General features: G+C 35.8%; 1 protein-coding gene across 4 annotated transcripts in view; it reads right to left on the reverse strand.

The window, feature by feature from the left end:
• The window catches only part of myh11a (myosin, heavy chain 11a, smooth muscle), an 82,567-nt gene that overhangs the window by 34,526 nt on the left and 27,184 nt on the right, over positions 1 to 20,857 (reverse strand). For 2 of the 4 annotated variants that reach the window (XM_021476875.3, XM_021476876.3), the window contains exons 5-17: positions 15,389 to 15,488; positions 12,807 to 12,833; positions 7,004 to 7,096; positions 6,852 to 6,915; positions 6,645 to 6,743; positions 5,798 to 5,941; positions 2,774 to 2,869; positions 2,565 to 2,683; positions 2,327 to 2,479; positions 1,529 to 1,702; positions 1,183 to 1,356; positions 451 to 565; positions 86 to 279 (exon numbers count right to left, since the gene is read on the reverse strand). In XM_021476875.3, coding sequence (XP_021332550.2) covers positions 86 to 279; positions 451 to 565; positions 1,183 to 1,356; positions 1,529 to 1,702; positions 2,327 to 2,479; positions 2,565 to 2,683; positions 2,774 to 2,869; positions 5,798 to 5,941; positions 6,645 to 6,743; positions 6,852 to 6,915; positions 7,004 to 7,096; positions 12,807 to 12,833; positions 15,389 to 15,488 — 1,552 coding nt within the window. 4 annotated transcript variants of the gene reach the window in all.

Consider the following 20,857-nt stretch of genomic DNA (forward strand, 5'->3'; position numbering starts at 1 on the left):
AAACATCGATATAACAATTAAATAACTAAATGCCCAAACAGAATTTGTACCACCACTTTTGGTATCTAATACGATGGCAATATACCCGTTTCTCATGGTTGGGGATAATACAGCGGACAAAGTTTGGCTGTGTGTTGTGCAGTGTGGTCATCAGCTTGGCCAGGGACTCTTTGTAAAGTTGGCCCACAGTACGGAACATGCCCTTCTTGGTCTTAGAGGCACTAGGTGCAAGGCTGTCTGACATCTTAGCAATGGTTTCCAATCCAACCACACGATCAGCTGTGAAAAAACGAATGGAGATCTTTAGCCTTTATTCTCAGTGACTAATCAAAACAAAAAAAAAACTGTAAATCATGTTTTTGTGTGACACCAATTACGAACAAACATTCAGTGTCGGCAGGGCAGCTTTGTTTTTAGACAGTGTAATAAAAGAGAGAATGTAATACTGACCATCTTTCCACAGATCTTGCACAAACGGATTGGAGGAATTATTCAGCAGCGCTGTAACGTTGTCATTTAGAGGGTCCATGTTTTTGGTCAACCATGCTACGGCATTGTAATCCACCTAATTCAGAAAGGGTAGAAAATACACTAAGAATTCACTTTGCATTGCACTCCCTCTGATCTCATCATATGGAAAGACTTTCAAGTTCCATGAAGTTCCAGACAGCATCAGTAAAAACTTCCTACTTTGTTCTCATAAATTCACAGGGGATATGTTTTCAAACATGGCACAGTCGACATTGGACTTTCAGAAATACTGTGTTGGCTTTACTAGACTTGTCAGTGATGTCACACTATTTACTCAGTATTTAAGTGTTTTTTACCTAAATTATAGCATCAATGAAGAATTTAGGCTGTAAAACATATATGCAGAAGTGTACATTGGTGGCTGCACAACTGTCCTTTCCTAATTTGGGACTAATCTCATGACCAAAGCATTAAATATGTTTAAATTTGCAAAACTGTTAGCCAATCATACCTATGGGCATTTACTTTAAGTATAAAATCCACTGTCTAAATAGGACAGAAAATAACCTATTCATTTTAAAATATGATGTAAATTTAGATCTCGATACAACAGAACAGTATAAAAAAAGTGCAGTTTGATACATTCAATTAAATGCAGATGAAGGCTGAGAGAGACTTATTTTCACATCTGTTCATGAAGTCAGAACTCACCCGTCCAGCATAATGTTGCACAGAGAATTCAGTTTTGTCTTTCAGTTGCTTAGGTTTTGCAAACTTTGTATGATTAGCATGAGTGTTACAAAGTTTCTCCACAAAGGACACGTCTGTTGCCTTCGGAAACCAACATTCTTCATCCAGCAAAGCCAAGATGCCTGGAGGATTGTTCTGTGAGGGAGTTTCAGTAAAAGTGAGTGACATTACATACTGTAAACACAACACATAATCACTTACACCTAATGTGACGCTGCAGCAAAAAGCATGTCTGTTAGCGTTCATGACAAATGCATTGAACTAAATCTGAGAACAAGAAATCTGCAAATCTACACATAAAATGTACCGGTCTTTCAATAAGCTCAATGCAAGGTTGTAAATCCAGCCCAAAGTCGATAAAGTTCCATTCGATGCCTTCCCGCTGATACTCCTCCTGCTCCAAGATGAACATGGTGTGGTTAAAGAGCTGCTGAAGCTTCTCATTGGTGTAGTTGATGCAGAGCTGCTCGAAGGAATTGTTCTGAAGGAGAAACATGATGTATGTCATTTTGTGTTTTTTTAAACCTACATTTCAAGAGTTCACACTTAGCTGATGATTTATAAAAGCTTGTTTGGCATGCTGTCCCGGGAGAGAGCCCCGAGCTCAAGGACTCCTCGAGCCCGGAGCTTCCTCCCGTTTGGCAGAGTGAGAGGGGAGCCTGAAAACTCTCAGAACTCCCCTGCTGTGGTAGCTAAGGGAACACGAGGGGTTAGATAAATGCTTGGTTGTTATGTATGTTGAATGTCTTTGGAGGGTGGGAGGAAACCGGAAAACCCACCCGGACACGGGGAGAACATGCAAACTCCTCACAGAAACACCCACCGGTCCTGTGGAACCAGGGCCGGCAGTGTTCTTGCTGTGGGCCGTCGTGTCGCCCAGTCAGAGGTAAAGGAGGAGAAAAGGGGAGGAGCGGGGTTTCTTCCAAACGAAGATAAAATGGATTGAAAACTGTGGTTATTTATAGTAGCTTAGAGCTCGTATGATTGGAAGATATTGATTAGCAAATGCGAGACCGGCCGTGATAAATCCTAAGCACGTGATCCTCTCGAAATAAGTTTATGAATAAACTTCACTTAATTACTTTCTTAATTTGTTTTTCCAAACCTCAAATATCTCAAAGCCAGCGATGTCCAAGATCCCCAGGAAAGATGCACCCTGGCGTTTCGTCTTGTCTAACGCTTTGTTGACTCTTAGAAGGATCCAACGAAACAAGCGTTCGTACATAGCTTTAGCTAAAGCTTCAATGGCAAAATCAGCCTGTAATGGGAGATAGGGTATTAATAATATTGTACATCAAAACTCTGTTTCACAACATTACAGCACGACTAGGCACTTTCTTCACCTGTTCTTTGGTTTGGGCCTTTTGCACAACCTCACGACCCACTTTAATACGTGGTGTCAGAATGGCTCTTGTGAAGTCTGTCACATTGATGCCTTGAAGATGGCAAACTTTCTGTGCAGCTGAAAATCAGATACACATTAACACGTTATTTTGGTCTGCAGAGTTGATTTACATTCATCTGAGAAGTCTATAACTTTGCATTGTCTGACCTGTGTTGTCTGGCATGGTAGCTTGTTCTTGGTTCCTCTCTTTCTTGAACTCAATGTTACCCAACTGCAGCACAGTTGAAACTACTTTGAGGACATCTAACAAAAAACAAAACATTTATCAGAATTGATTATCTTTTAAAAGACTGCAATATTTGAAACGTACCAAGATGATAACCAAATTAAGGCAGTAGCCATGAAAAAGGTCCGACTTGAGCAATATTTTGAGTAGTTTGTTTGGCTTTCTATCATAGCGGTAAAATATGCATTTGAGCAAAACTCTGACAGGGAGTTGGCTGATGCATTATGAATGCTGATGTTGTTATGAAATAACTTGTCATGAATTGGTGTTCTATGTGATGAAGACGTATGCATTATTTTGGCACAAAAAAATATTTATTATTAGCCCCTTTCACACATACAGACCTTTTGCCGGCAATTTTCCGGAAAGGTTGTATGTGTGAATAGGTCCTTTTTGAAAATACCGGTAAATTCGTTCTGGCTATTTTCCGGAAAGAGAAGTTGTAACATTACCGGCAATTTGCCGGAATGCTGCGCTGTGTGAATGCAGAAGGAAGATTGCCGAAACAAGCGCGTGCACGTCTAGAACGTGCTGACGTGAGACGTCTGCTTTAGCCAATCACAACAGTCAGACGCATTTACGTCTGCGCGGTTTGTGAAGATAAAAGCCTTTGAATATTTTTCCAGACGCATTTAGCTGCTAGAAGTTAGTCAGATCACGTTTATATGTTCTTCTTAATGCCAACTGTGTAAATAATCATCGATGAGATGCTTATGATAAGCCGTTGTTTGTTTACCTTCAAGCTTTGCGTGCGCCTATGAGCGCCGCACATGCACATATTATGAACATCTCGACATGCGAAAGTGATCCTGTGAAAGTTGTTCACAATATTGATCATCCACAGAGTTTGTAATTTAGTCAAATGTTTACAAATACAAGCGCAGCCGTTTAAAGCTCATTTGTGGTGAATGATGTCAGAATTTACCGGTATTTTGTAATGGATGTGTGAATGCTCTTTTCCGGAAAATTTCCGTAACGTCCTCGCCTGTGTGAACAGCGCTTTTTTGAATATACCGGTAAAGTCGTTCCGGAAATTTCCCAGAAATTTACCGGTATCACTGTGTGAAAGGGGCTATTGTTAGATTCTTAGTAGAACGGGCAGTTATCAATCTGTTAACTCCATTTACTGTATTTTGCACTAAAATTAGCCCTTGTAAAATTGCATTGTTTTTGCTAGGGCTGTGCAATTAGTCGAAGTTAAGTTTCGATTTCGGTTTTGGCTTCTAACGATTACGAAAAGAACATTAATCGAGATAAAACGATTATCGCATCATATACCGCCCCCTTTCCAGTTGTACACATTTGTTGCTCTCCAAAGCTCAGTTTCATGTGAAAATGACTAAAAGCATGTCCTGTAATGTAATGTTTGCAGCACGGGATGCGCATCATTCATTGATGTACATTCAAATCATTCATGTTTTTAAAAGCGCAAAAGAGCGCATGCTGTTGTTTGTGTGTGCGCTCAGCCTCAGAGTCGAGCAGAGCACGCACATCATAAGTCATCTTAATGTGTTTTAAACTCAGTGTTTAGTGATTATTCATATTAATCCTCATTTGTGTAATAAACAAACGAGTTGAGAATCAAAAGACATGTGAAACAGAAACCTTTAATCAGAACCGCACTGCTCTTAAAGTGACAGCGCGCAACTATTCCTGCTGCAACTGTTTTTATCAGTGATCAAACGACAAAAGGAGAAAATCCCTCACTGCTCTTGACTTTTGTAGCTAAAGCTTTTCCTGACATGGAAGGTGCTTAAAGCACAGTTTGTTTCATATTTTTATTCTACTGTATTTATTTCCCTTTGCTTATTTACAGGGAGGAAAATAACTGTATATTTACAGTTGAAGTCATAACTATTAGCCCTCCTGAATTATTAGTGATCCTTTCCCCCGAATATCTGTTTAACGGAAAGATTTTTTTTCAACCAATTTCTAAACATGATAGTTTTAATAACTGATTTATTTTATCTATTCCATGTTAGTACATACTATTTTACTAGGTATTTTTCAAAGCACAAGTATTCAGATTAAAGTGTGATTCAAAGGCTTAACTGGGGTAATTAGGCAAGCCATTGTACAATAGTAATTTCTTTTGCAAACAATCAACCATATATTGCTTAAGGGGGCTAATAATTTGACCTTAAAATAGGTTTCAAGATATTTGAACCTGCTTTTTATTTTAGCCAAAATAAAACAAATAAGAGTTTATCCAGTAGAAAAAAAAATATTATAGGAAATACTGTATCTGAAATAAATATTTCCCAAATGATGTTTATCTGAATCAGATAAACATCATTTGGGAAATATTTATAAAAAAAATTAAAAAATAAATAAATTCACAGGAGGGCTAATAATTTTGACTTCAACTGTATATTGTTTTGAATAATCATGATTACAATTATTACCAAAATAATCGGGATAATGATTTTTACCATAATCAAGCATCCCTAGTTTTTGTAATGCATCCCGTGTATATTTATTTCCTGCAAATAAATTGCAAATTGTGGCATGTTGCAAAACATTTGCATCTTGAGTTTTATTGATGACATCACTAGCGACTAGTTGACGTCAATTTAAATTTAACAACATAACAGTTGACTTCAAAATTTCTAAAGTTGTTCAGCCCCTAAAATGTGCATATATATGCATGTGTTAAACTAAGAAAAGATACAGTTACACAGACTTTATGCCTTTTTGGGCTGGTATTAATAAATGTATAATCTGTATATCCTGCATTTTGCATATATATTTGCTATGAAGGGATCCGCAGTCATGCATGCAGCACAAAACTGTTTACTATTTCTTAAAGCCTGTCCCAGTACCACCCTTATTGTTTAGCCATGCCTGGGTATATCCTGGTTTTCATTCTATGGCACTTTTCATTTTAAAGCTCATTTGCTGGTTCTTATGTCTCTTTATTAACTAGACACTGTTGCAATTATTACCTGCTCTTTCCTCAACACTGAAGCCCATGATCTCCATGGCCTCCATAGTTTCATCATACATCTCATCATCCTGGTTGCCTGGAATCTGGACATGGCCAGCCGAGAGGAAACGGTAGTTGTTGAAGTTTTCCAGCAAAAGCTCCTCTGACAATTTAGAATAAAGATCACATGAATAATCCTCTACAAGAACATTTTCAAAACATTGTTAGTCTCAGTCTGCCTATCATTAGGTAAAGATAATGCTGCAAAATTGTATCCATATGTCACATCTAGAATGCATTAGTGTACACCAGGTTTTTTCCCCCAGATAATTTCCCCATAGAGATTTCAATAAGTGAGAGCATTATAAGGCCCACGATCCAAGAACACCAGCAACAAGGAACACAGAAAAAGAAATAAAATAAAATAAAACCAAGATACAAGACTGTGTACTTGACAGCTTTAATGATGGAAACAACTGTAATGATTATTGACACCATTAGATAAAAAAAAAAAGATGTAGAAATATAAAACTGTCAAAATCATATCTTTAAAGTTATTACAAAATATATACAAATTTGAAAGTATTTTGAGAGTGCAAGGAGATTATTCAATTTTAAAATTACATAATCGATTAAATAATTTATCTGAGTGGATGGAGCTAAAGAACATGTAATGTGCCATACTGATTGGTGGCATTTTCTGTAAAGCATCATGGGTAATGTAGTTTTTCTGCATTATTTCTACAGTTAAATATAATAGATTTAAAAGTTGAACTAATAGCAAGAAATGGGTTTGATGTGAAAATAAATTGAATTATAACTTCAAGGGCCCGACTGTTTTTCTGTATTGAGGTGTTTTTACCTACCACGTAGTTTGTCCTTTGTTCCTGCCACCATGTAGTAAAAGATGTGGAAAGCTCTTTCTGTTTTCGCCTGTCTGATACAGCGAGATTTCTCCAACAGATCTAAAATGGTTGAGAAATTAAGGCAAAACTCTATTATGCTTGAATCTTTGAATATATGAATATCTGAACCTGCTTAATATGTGTTTTATGTTCATTCTTAAAGGATACAGGTCTCGATGTTGGCTCCAACTATGAAACCTGTCACATCAAAGTTAATGCGGATAAATTTGCCCTGTAAAGAAAAGATTTAAAATGATGAATTCGTTCAAAACTTGGTGCTCATTAATCCATCTGCTATCATATAGCATTTGCAAACTTACGAATCGGGAAGAGTTATCGTTCTTGATGGTCTTGGCATTACCGAAGGCCTCTAGAATGGGATTGGCCTGCAGTAGTTGCTTTTCCAGCTCACCCTACAGCAGCAAGGTTAAAAAGTAATTAAAGAATCATTTCATAGAAAAAAAGGCAAGGAGGTAAAGGTGAAGAGGTCATGCCAGAAGATTGAAATACATGGAAAACTCTCCTTTAAAGTACACAAAACAATTTTAAATTGCTTTAAAAGAAGTTAAACAGCTGAATTTAACCTTTTTTGAATCCATTAAGCCGATCTCCAGGTCCTGCGGGAGTACTTTAGCTTAGCTTAGCATAAGTCATTGAATGGGATTAGACCATTAGCATTTCAATTAAAAAATTTGATTATTTATTTATTTATTTATTTATTTAAATAGGAAAATTATCAAAACTCTTTTTATGATTTTTTTAACAAAACGCTAATGGTCTAATCTAATTCAATGATTTATGCTAAGCTAAGCTAAAAGTGATCCTACCAGACCCAGAGAGTCAGCTGAATGTATTAGAAATTGAAAAAGTAAACTTTTAACTTCATAAGTGGCTTGTAAAATGAGCCTATTTAAAAAAAAAAAAGAAAAAAAAAGTGGAGTGTTTCTTTAATTCTATACATTTTTATGCTTGGCAAGCTAAAATAGCCAAAGTTCAGGTGCAAATGATCACTGCTGAAGTTGCTTTAAAGACCCAAAGCGATTCTTAAAATGCAAGTATACCTTCAACGGTGCAAAGAAATTGGGTCATGTCAATTTAGATGGGCATAATCCCCTCAGATCAAAAGTGTGCTGTTCTATTTGCTGCCAAGTCTCAAGCAATGAGAAGCCCTGCCAAGCATGTCCAGCTCAAGGATATCAAGAGGAGCAATTGAGGAATGTGAAAAGAGCATGTATTAAAGGGCTTCATGAAACGGATCTCAATTATTGATCTTTAAACCAGATAAAAGGTGAAACACAGGCTTCTTAAGGGGAATAATGCTGCCTTTGTCATTGACCTTATAATTAGATTCTAGACTCAATCAAGGTACTTTACTTTCTCACCGAGCATAAAAAAGACAACATCTAGAAAAAGAAGATATCTACCAGAGACAGTTTTCTGCTGAGAAGGAAAGAAGATCGCTGATAGCTTCAGACAGGGACATAGAAAGATAAAGTAAACTAGAAAAAAAGGAGAAAAGGGGGCATTTAGAATGATGGAGGTGGACAGATAGTTGACAGAGAGCTTGTAGGGAAGAAAGAGGACAGGGTGAAAGCCGAATAAACATTTATAAAGCACTTGGCTGAATTGGACAGGTTCTCTCAGTGGTTTCGGGCCAGAGAAAATTACTGTAGCTACCAGATGACAGCTTTATTGGTCCAGAGAGCAGTTCACAGTATATGTGAGTGGAAGAGAAATGTGAAATTGTCGTGTTTTCTATTTTTAGTGTAATAGGTTGGTAACAGTTTACAATAAGTTTATATTAAATAATGTTAGTTAGTGCATTTGCTAACATGATCAAAACAATGAACATTGCATTTATTACAGTATTTGTTCATGTTAGTAAATGAAAATAAAGTTGTTCATTGTTAGCTCATGTTAACAAGCATATTTGGATGCATTAGTACATTTTTAATTGTTATTAATATATGCTGTACCAGTATTGTTAATGATGCAGACAGACCTCTTAAATCTAGTTATTCTCCCGATGACATCATTTTGTCCCCGGTACTGGGCACGCAGAGTTTAACTGGTTTATTCATGTTTATGTTACTAAATATATTAATAATGAAACACTTTTGTAAAGTGTGACCAATAAATGATGCCAAGATCACTCTGATTCTGACATATATTACATTGTAATAACCTATAGTGCAATAATATCTCCAGATTTCATGTTTTAATACATTTTAATAAACTAAAGGGGTTAGTTCACCTCAAAAGGAGCATTTGTAACCCTGGACCATAAAAGCATTGTCATGTTGCACTTGTCCATAGCCAGAAATACACTGCATTGATGAAACTTATGTTATTAACCTATTTTTTCTTTTATGTAAAAAAATATTTAAATTTTTAAGTAAAGTGTTGTTTTATGAAGATGTTTTATACATACTGTAAATATAAAAAAAACTCAAAAATTGACTGGTGATATTCGTTGTTAAGCACTTCATTTAGACAGGTTTAAAGACATTTTTCTCTCTCACACACACACACACTTGAAGGCAAAAGGATTATTATAATTAAAATGACTAATTATTGACGGTCATTATATAGTAGAAGCAACATTATAGCTCTGTGCCATACATTTTTCTGATTCTTTCAGTAAAAATGTCAAACCACAGATTTTAAACTTTGAAAAATCTTTTCGGATCCTCAAAAATTGCCTTAGATTATCAAATCACGATATCTAAAAATATTTTTCAAAATACTTACAACAAGAAGCATTTTCTAGGCAAGTAAAACTGGTCTTGTTTTCAGAAATGCCCAAATAAAGTGTTTTTTCCTTAAAACAAGCAAAATAATCTTGTTTTTGCTTTTTATTATTTTGCTTACGCCATTGGAAGATTATTTTGGTTATTTTATAATTTTGGCATATTATTCCTTAAAACAATACAATATATATTTTTTGCTTGTCTAGAAAATGCTTCTTGATTTAAGAATTTGCAGATATTTAGACTAGTAACACTGCAAAAAAAATCTAGGTAAAAAACAACATCTTTTTTGCTGCGTTTAGAGATCTGAATTGGGACACAGCTTAATAATCTCATTTACATTCAAATCGAACCATCTTTCACTCACATCATGATATTAAAATGACAAATCACAAAGTAAAACACTAACTGGGACGAATCTCAGAGTGACGTTCCAATGACCAGTGAGTTCAAGCAAAAAAAAAGAGCATAGGTTGTACTCATTTTAAGTAGTTTTTGTTTCTCTCTTGCTTACATACAATCAACCTTAAGCAAGTTTAACTGCAAGAGAAAGAAAAAATGTCAAACTTTCAAAGGACTACACTGTAAGGCTCATTCTGAAAACGCACTGCTGTATACATTTTTGAAGATTGTGAAATCAGTCACAGGAGGTATGTGTTTTTGCAGATTTTGTTTCGCGAATGCACTGAAGGGCGCTGTTTACGCTTTTTAAGATGTCAAATTTCTCTCGCGAGAGCCATTCACGAGTGTTGTTCCAGCAAAAATCTGCTGTCGACTGACTGATCGACTGACTGACCAATCGACTGACCCACCTTCTTCCTTGCCTAAACCCAGACAGGTGCACAGATAGGGCTCAACCTGTGCAGTGCATATGCCCTTTTTCTCTTGGAAAAAAAGAGCCCCTCAAAAATGAACGAAAGTGCCCCCCGGTCCCCCTCCACCCCCCGCTCTTCAGTTCGTGAACCCCAATCCCTCCCTTTCAGTTCGCTATAAACTATCCGACACCCCTGTTATTTAGTTTGTGATCACCCCTCTCTTTAGTTAGCAAACCACCGCCCCCCGTCTTCACTTGGTGATACTTCAGTTCGCGATCTCCTGCTCCCCTGCTTTTCAGTTCTATCAGCACATGCCCCTTAAAAAGTCTCTGCACAGTACTGCCTAAACCCAACTGGTGTTTTAAAAAGCACTGACTGACCCGTCCACCCACTTCCTTAAACTTAACCAACAGAATGATTTTTACCACGTTTTCAGATTTTACCACATTCTTACCCTTGTTTATTTTATTTTTTGGCTTTTTTTTTTGTCTTACTTTCTGGAACCGTTCCTCACCGGACTCGAACACAAAGCTGTCCATACGGAGGTAAGCGGTCAGCTGATAAGTACGAAAAGGAACGACGTCATATCGCCCCGTAGCTTTCGTTTTAAAGAAATGCAGCCATACGTACTTCTGTATACATAATTTGTGATCTCCAGAAATATAAACAGAGCTACGTTTTCAAAATGAGCCTGCTGAAAAAATATCTGTTAAGTAACAGTTTCCGTATTTTGTGTTTTCCATTTATTTACGGTTGTGAATTGCATTATGGGAGCTTGATCTCTGCTCTGTTGACTTGTGATGTTGAAAATTCAACTCTACAGTTTTCCTTTTACTGACATTTTAGTAGTTTAAAATAATATAATGCACAAGAAATAACATATAGAGAAATAAAACTGTAAAATAACTGAAAATGTACAGGCAGTTTATTACAAGGTTTTTGTAGTGTAATATGCAACACAAACCCAGACAATATATCACTTTAAACTATTAAAAACAACCCAGGCTCATTCTGGAAACGTAGTCCCGCGAACGTTTCTGGAGATCGTGAAATACGTCCCGGGAGGTACGTACTGTGTGTGCTTTTTTGCATCTCGAACGTTCACACCCGTGCTGTTCTCACGTAAATCCGCCGGAGGCTGCTGTCAAGTGACCGTCTTTCCGACTGACTGAATGATTGACTAGGCGACAGGCCAATCGGCAGACCCACCCTCCTCCTCCTCCTTTCCTAAACCCAACCGGTTTTACCAATTGACACGGCCGCCCACCCGCTTGTTTACCTCCCTAAACCCAAGCAACGATTTACAAAAGCCGTCCAGAAAAAGAAAAGCCCTCGTCTGATTTTGACCGCGTTTTCAGATTTCACAACATTCTCGCCCTGTTGTGAACTCGTTCGCTTTATTTTTTGCATTCAGTTTTTTTCTTACCTGATTTCTGGAACCGCTCTTCCCCAGACTCGAACCCAGTCGTCACGGTCGGCTCCCCTCTGAGTCTCCGCTCCACCGACATACACGACGAGCTAACTGGACAAACCGATTGCGGCGGGAAAGTCTTACATACGGAGTTGAGCTGTCAGCCGGCAGGCGCGAAGAGGAGCTTGTAGCGTTCACTTAAAAAATGAAATGCAGCCATACGTACCTCCGGCCACGTAAATCGCGGTCTCCAGAAATATCCGCGGGACTACGTTTTCAGAATGAGCTTGGGTTGTTTAAAAATGTTCACAAAAGTAATTTTTCCACCATTTTAAGGTTAAAAGTTGTCAGAAGAAAGATCAATGTCTCATAATGCGATTCAAAAGCACAAATAAACAGAGAAAAATAAAAACATGAATCACAAAATACAGAAAACTGCTAATTCACAAATATTTTTTATGTAAATTATTATCATATTATATAAAATTAAAAGGATATCAGAAGAAGTTTTTAGTAAATTTCAAAGTAGTGCATTCAGGTGTAACGAAACTACATTTTTCAGAACCAAACTATTATGGACATCCTTTTGAAGCTCATATGCATGGCAAGTTATGCATAAAAATGTCAGCTTACATAATGTGTGCAAATATTTTGGGGGGTTTTCTCGTGTATCGCGTTCATCAAACAATGAGGTAATGGTGTTTATATTTCTAATGCGCACACATATGAGCTTGACAGAGGATGCACATGAACCTGTGGCAGATTAATAGGTGATCAAGGAAGACGAGAAAGGTTATATCAATTCAGAAAACTATAACACTGGCATGCACACACACTGTGCTCAGACAGACCGTTTCAATGCCAGGCGTCTTGCTCTGGCAAAGAAAAAGTTAACCGCATCTCAGATGGGGGAATGGCACACGAGATCTATCTTGATATTTCTTTATTTTTCATGTAATCATTTTTAAGCAACACTGGGGCACTGAACAGTATCCTTATGGGTGGTTTTACTGTCATTTAAATTTAAAAGAAAGCTCCCTCCATGTAAGACTTGTCTAATGTCACTCTCAGTGAGAAATCCAAGCATGCAAATTCTCAAACCCACACAAGAAGGAATTTAGCACAATCCTTTTTTTTTTTTACTCACATAGGCAAACTGTTGTCCTGATTGTTGCTATTTGAGGAAATTCATTAAGGACATTGACATTAGATAAGGGTGAACTAAAAGCATTCTGTTGCAATCACAGGTTCTCTCCTTCAGCATCTGTACAAGTCTGAAATTGCCTTGAAATACAAATGGCTAAACAGCAAATAATCCAAGTAATATATGATCAATCTTGTGATAAATGGCACATATCAAACTTAATAGACTAAACAGAGTGCTCTTTTACAGTATGTTCACAATAGGGCTGGGCAATATAACAAAAATCTCATATCACAATACAAATCATGTACACACTACCTGACAAAATTCTTGTCACCTATCCAATTTTTAGAAACGACAAATAATATCTTGACTTCTAGTTGATCGTTTGGTATCAGAAGTGGTTTATATGAAAGGCAAAGGCCTCTAGATTATGCTTATTTTACCATTTTATCATCATGACTTTATTTTTTATTATTTAATTAGGACAGTAAGGTCTGATTTTGCTTAGACAAAAGTTGTGTCACATAATAGAAATAATGTACAGTGTAGAATATAAAGGCATGGTGCAGTGGAAGAATTAATATTGTGTATGACTCCCATGAGCTTAGAGCAGGGGTGTCAAACTCAATTCCTGGAGGGCCGAAGCCCTGCACAGTTTGGTTCCAACTCTGCTCCAACACACTTACCTGTGGGTTTCATACAAGCCTGAAGGACTCAATTAGTTTGATCAGGTGTGTTTAATTAGGGTTGGAACTAAACTGTGCAGAGCTGCGGCAGTTTTGGAACTGAGTTTGACACCTGTGGCTTAGAGGACTGCATCCATACATCTCTGCAATGACTCAAATCACTTAATGAAGTCATCTGAAATAGCAAAGAAAACGTTCTCGCAGGACTCCCAGAGTTCATCGAGATTCTTTGGATTCATCTTCAATGCCTCCTTCATCTTACCCCAGACATGCTTAATAATGTTCTTGTCTTATTACTGGGCTGGCCAATCCTGAAGCACCTTGACATTCTTTGCTTTTGATGTGGATGCTGAAGTATGTGAAGGAGCGCTATCCTGCTGAAGAATTTGCCCTCTCCCTTGGTTTGTAATGTAATGGGCAGCACAAATGTCTTGATACCTCAGGACGTTGATGTTGCCATCCACTCTATAGATCTCTCGCACGCCCCCATACTGAATGTAACCCCAAACCATGATTTTTCCTTCACCAAACTTGACTGATTTCTGTGAGAATCTTGGCTCCATGCTGGTTCCAATAGGTCTTCTGCAGTATTTGTGATTATTGGGATGCAGTTCAACAGATGATTCATCTGAAAAATCTACCTTCAGCCACCTTTCCAAACGATCAACTAGAAGTCAAGTTATTATTTATTGCTCTTACAACTTGGATTGACGACAAGACTTTTGTCAGGTATTGTGTATAGACCACATGTAAACGACTATTTATGTTTTACACTTTAAAACATATACTCTGGGATTTTTCATATGTGATCATGTGTCTCACTTTATCTAGGGCTTGATTAATCTTCAGGGCAAATATTTAATTAAAATATAGAAACATAAAATAGATATTAATAAAATAAATCAAATTTGAGACACTTTTTATTTAAAATTTATTTAAAAATAGCTAAATTATATGCAAAATGTGAACACTTTAATCAAGCGTACAACTTTCACACCACAATGTTATTCAAGTTTCTGTCATTCTATAATGTTGTGTAGTACTTATATTACGCATATAAATAAGTATGTATTTTGTAAACAATATCGTTTATGACAGCGTGAAACAACCAAGTTTTTATTTTGTCCATACAATGTACAGTTGAAGTCAAAATTATTAGCCTTCCTGTGAACTTTCTTTTTTAAATGTTTCCCAAATGATGTTTAACAGAGCAAGGAAATTTTCACAGTATGTCTGAGAATATTTATTCTTCTATAGAAAGTCTTATGTGTTTTATTTTAGCTAGAATAACAATAGTTTAGATTTTTTTTTAAAAACATTTTAAGGTCGAAATTATTATTAGCCCCTTTAAGCAATATTTTTTTTCACTTGTCTATAGAACAAACCACTGTTTTACAATGACTTGCCTAATTTCCTTTACTTGCCTAGTTAACCTAGTTAACCTAGTTAAGCCTTTAATGTCAATTTAAGCTAAATACTAGTATCTTGAAAAATATTTAGTGAAATATTATTTACTGTCATCATGACAAAGATAAAATAAATCAGTTATAAAAAATGAGTTATTAAAACTATTACTTTTTAGAAATGTGTTGAAAAAAAGCTTCTTTCAGTTAAACAGAAATTGGGGAAAAAAGTATACGGGAGGGTGAATAATTCTGACTTCAACTCTATATATCAACATATTGCACAGCCCTAGTTCGCAATACAAACTTTAGTTCATCATTATTTAAGTAATTTTAAGAGGATTTAAATTGTGAGATTCTGATTTCAGGAAACAGGTCAAAGCAAAGGCAAAGCATAAAACTGATGCCTGACCTCCAAATAAGAACCTGCTTGAGTAGATGACTGAGGTTATCAAACAAAGAAAGAGTTTTTATTTAGACTCTTCATACTTACAGCGCTCATGTCTTTCTTGCCTTTGTGGGATGAGGCCACTACAGCCAAATACTGGATGACTTTCTTGGTGTTTTCTGTCTTTCCAGCCCCTGATTCACCACTAGGAGGAAAAACAACAGTGAATGGCAAAACTGTGCTTTTTTTATCTGAATATTTTAGGTGGATAGAATTATGGGAGAGGAGCCCAAAAATGTCTGTCACAACAAAGTAAATCTGTCTAAGGTCTTGGCATAAATCTGCATTACACTTTATGTGATGAGTATAATAAAGGCTATTTGCAAGTCTTTTCAGCTCATCCAGTATATTTATGATCATCAGCAGAGGAAATTAACTGACTGTGAACCCAAAACACAAGAACAGATATGACATTCAATTCAATGTCTAGCCAGCATCTAAGGACAACGTCATTTTGATGTCCAATACCGATGTCAAATTAAGTTGATATTTGGTTAACTTTAGGTTGTGTTGGAAAGTGACCAAAATCCAACGTCTAATAGATGTCACAGTGGTGACGTCCACACAACGTCAAGGTGTAACATGATTAGAGGTCGATATTTGGAAGATTTTAGGTTGGACGTTGGACAATGACGTCAACCCAAATTTAATTTCCAAACAAGATCCAACGTCCCCAGGACGTCTCTGGACTGTTTTAAGAAGCTTCTTAAGACTCACCTCTTTAGTAGTGTTTTTAATGTGTGATCTATTGTTATCTTACTTATTGTTATATTTTCCTATTTATTGTTTTTACTGTTTTATTGTTTTTTGCCTTGTAGTGCTTTGAGCTCGAAAAAAAGCATTACAAATGAAATGTATTATTATTATTATTATTATTATTATGATTATTATTATTATTATTATTATCTTTAGTGACAAGGCAGCACTGGCAACATAAAAAAATATTTTCAACCAGCCAAAGTGGCTAGTGGGGGTGTCTGTCTAACCCACCACAGCTGAAATCTACCCACATGTGGCAGGTTGATGGGTGTTAATGTCAAGCCCTGGTAACATTACTGATATTGTATGTGAAATAATGTGTTTTTTTCGTTTTAGGTTGCCTTTTTAAAATCTGGCAGGGGCAACAGATAAAAAAAAATTTGCCTTTGTGGCTAACTCTAGCTTATTTATAGTTTTACTGTTGATTTATGAGCAATGTCCCAATTAACATTTATTTATATTTATTTAGACTTATATTTAGATTTTTTTGTTCACTAAGATGGCATTAATTCAAATAAAAAAGACATTATGTGAAATAATTAAATAACTTTACAATTTAAAACAAACCCAAACTATGTTTTTTTTATATAAAACACACATACTGCACATGCAATGCACACACCACATATGAGCACACATCACATAATCCTTAAAAATATATTTTAAAATGCTCAATAAATGTTAAAATAAATGTTGTTGCTCAATAAAAATGTATTTTATTTCTATTTATAAAGAACTGTTTAATATTTTTACATTTGTGGAATCAGACACACTTTAGTATTCTTTAATTAATATGTTATTCACAGTAACATTTATTTTAAACGCATTTAAAGAAAAATAAAACTCAATTTTAATAAATTTAATGTGTCTCAAATAAATAAAAATATGAATTGGTTAAAATTATTTTCAATGCTAGTGTAAACAAACTCAGTTGTATCTAAGAATGTTCATGCTACAAATGCCAGGAATATAACAACATTCACTTTGTTACAAGGATTTGCAGCGCCCTTTTGCCTTCTCTGATACGAAAGAGATATTACTGAACCTCATGCTGACATGCTAACATTTCCATATTAGGAGACCAGAGTGTGGGATCCGCAGGCCTGCTGTTTGGCAGAAGCAGGATGCTCTCAGATCAGCTCACAAAATGCTTTTAAAGTCATTTTATGGGGCACTTTATACTGAAATGTATGTAGATCCACAGTCTTGTTACCTTCAAGTGACCTTTTCTGATACAGTATAGTAAAACTGATGACGATCACGGTTGCTGTTTCCAACAATGTAACCAAATAGTGATTGAGCTGTTGAATTCTTTCAACAGGCTAAATTAAGGAGATTAAGGAGTAAGGTAAGGAACAGTGGTGGAAATTATACTGAAAAGTCAGGCTTAAGTTAAAGTACTATTATTTGAAGTAGAGTAAAATATCTGTTCTAAATACTACTGAAAATATAAGTAAAAAGCAGCCCTTCACAAAAGTACTCAAGAGTACAGTGTAAAAATAATACATTAAGTAAATCAGTAAATAAGCAGTTTTCTGTTTTTTTTTTTATTCATGTTTTTATTTTTCTCCATTTATTTGTGCTTTTGAATTGCATTATAAGACTTGGATATTTCTTCCAACAACTTTTAACCTTGAAAAAGTGACTTTTATGAAAATTTTTAATATTTAAAGTGATATATTTTCTGGATTGGTGTTGTATATTACTGTACAAAAACCTTGTAATAAGCTGCCAGTATATTTTGTGTTATTTTACAGACTTATTTCTTTACAAATTATTTCTTATCCATTGTATTATTTCAAACTACAAAAATTTTAATAAAAGTCACTTTGTTAAACTGTAGAGTTGAATTTTCAACATCAAACGACAGCAGAGACCAAGCTCCCATAATGCAATTCACAACCGGAAATAAACGGAAAACACTTGTGAATCACAAAATACAGAAACTGTTAAATAACAGATATTATTACAGAGTAGTGAGTATTACATTGGGAAAGTTGTCCCACTTTTATGCTAGAAAATAAAAATGTAGCTTACATCAGTGCCACTTTCTTTTAAGCCTGTTTGCCCGTTGCAATTCATGGACAAATGTGAGAACATATCACATTAAGTTTACAATTTGAGTATTTGTTAGTCATTACTTTACACCACTGATAAGAAACTTGAGTTTGTACTTGGTTTTGTTATGTACGCGACCAAAAATTGATTTTAAAACATTTTTTACTTAAAAAAAAAAAAAGCAACAAACTGCAGCTTTAATGACCAAAAAAAAAGAGCTGCAACCCAGGCTCATTATTGATATGTACCCCTGTATACATTTCTGGAGAGCGCGAAATACGTCCAAGGTGCATTTTTTAATTTTTTTTATTTTGCAGTTTTTGCTTTCGTGAATCCACCAGATGCCGCTGTGTATGCTTTTTCAGATCTCAAATTTTTTTCGCAAGTGTCATTCCTGCCTGCTGTTCCAGCGTAAATCCGCCTGAGGCCGCTGTTGACTGACTGTTTTACCTGCTTTCTGGAACCTTTCTTTACTAGACTCAAATCCAGTCGTCGTGGTCAACTCCAAACTGATAACAGCAGAAAATCCGTCCACATGGAGGTAAGCGGTCAGCTGGTAGCGCAAAAAGAAAAAGAAGCATTCAAAACGCCCCGAAGCATTCGTTCTAACAGATAAAATGCAGCCATACGTAGCTCTGGCTACATAATTCATGCTCTCAAGAAATGTACACAAGGGCACGTTTTCAGAATGAGCCTGTGTTGGCCATGGGAGAGTTAGCCCATGCAGAAATTTTCTTATGTCATTAGAGATTTCTCTGCCCTAGCAACAGTTGCCCCGGAGTAGTTTAAAAGGGCTTCCATTTCCTATATTCCACACTGGGAGGAAGTTTGCAGACAGAATCAGTGGGTGACTCCCACACTGACACATCGCATCAACACCACACCGTTTTAACATCCTCATATTTCACAGCTCTTTTATTATCACACAGATGTGGAACAATGATATCGCTTGTGAACATAATCTTAATATGTCTATTCTGTACAATAACAGCTATTTTTAGATGCTTTTTTAATTGTTGTTGTTTCTTTTTGCGCAGGTCAGGAATTCTGTTGAGTCAAATGCCCAATAATGACTCAAAAACAAACATTAATGAAGCCAAGACGCAAGCCGATCTGGATTTAGCATCAGGACGGGGGCACATTTCCTGTGAGGCGACGTGACCCTTGGGGTTCATTTGCCTTGTTCCCACTGTTAAGGATATTTGGAGAAAAAAATACATGCTAGCAGAAGTACTATTAGCTTCAATTGATAACTGCTGCTATCATTTTAATAGCAGAATGTTAGAAGTGGCTTAACAAAGTTTAATTAAGGCATCAGTAAAGTCACAAGAACGTTTTTTTTATTTTTTATTCTCAGCTAATGATGTTGGTATTAGGTTGCTGTTATCATTTTAACAGTTAAGATACCGTGTTAGAAGTGGCATAAAAGAGTTTCAGAAGTAACATTAAGGCATCAATATAGTCAAGGGAAAGTTATTTTTTTGTTCTATGTCTTCTAATGATCGTAATTTGTCTGCTGTTATTGTTTTAGTAGTTAAATACTGTTTTTGAAGTGGTTAATACAGTCACAGGAAAGTTATTTTTCAATCTTCATAAAAACTGCACTGTAAAAATATGTGTTAATTATTAATTGTTTGAAGCTTATTATTTAAGTGTTTCCCAGTGATGGGTTGCAGCTGGAAGGGTATCCGCTGCGTAAAACGTATGCTGGATAAGTTTGGTGGTTTATTCTGCTGTGGCGACCCCAGATTAATAAAGGGACTAGGCCGAAAACAAATTAAATGATGAATGATTCATGTGTTTTTTAGTGTATTTATGCTTTTTAAATGCATTCTTAAGCAGGTCACACACCGGATGTGGCACTCGGCACTGCGACATGGTGTGCACATGACAGTTAAAAGTATCACACACCAGACGTGCACCTTTGCATGATATTTACCATAAAACTATTCAGATGGCACTCTGTGGTGCAGAAGAAATATGAACAGTGTCCTGAATCATGGCTGGGTGCAGCAGACAGTGTGTCTGATGTGTGTTACCTGGTAGACACCTATGTTTAGTATTCTGAAATGCATGGTGCTGTGTGGTGTGACGCAGTCTGACTCAGTGTGTTGCCGAGCAGCGCTTCTGGTGTGTGACCCCCTTTAGTCTCTGCTCTGACAAGTTTAGATGTTGAAAATTGAACTCCAATAATTATGTTTACTGACATTTTTAGTAAGCTGGAACAACATATTGTATAAAAGTAATATCAAGCTGAAGAAGACCAAATTAGTAGCCCTCCTGTAAAATTGGAATTATTAAAAAAGAAAAATCCAAGTTATGTTCAGTTATATACTACTTTTTTTCTTTCTTTTTTTTGTGGAAAAGGTTTTATTTCTTAAGTTTGGCTAAAATAAAAGTTTTTAATTGTATTATTATTATTATTATTATTATTATTATTATTATTATTATTATTATTATTATTATTATTATCAAGGTAAATATGTTAATAGCCAGCTTAAGATTTTTTCCTAACTGCAAAGAACAAATCACTGTTTTTCAATTTTTTTTTCAATGCTAATTACCCTAACTTGCCTAGTTGCCCAAATCAAGCCATTAAATTCCAAATTTGCTTAATAGCAATACACAAGAATTTTGCAAAATAACTAGTAAAATATTATGTACTGTCATCTTGGCCAATAGTAAAAAAAAAACATT

Source organism: Danio rerio, chromosome 6, assembly GCF_049306965.1.
Source record: "Danio rerio strain Tuebingen ecotype United States chromosome 6, GRCz12tu, whole genome shotgun sequence".
NCBI classification, from domain to species: Eukaryota; Metazoa; Chordata; class Actinopteri; order Cypriniformes; family Danionidae; genus Danio; species Danio rerio.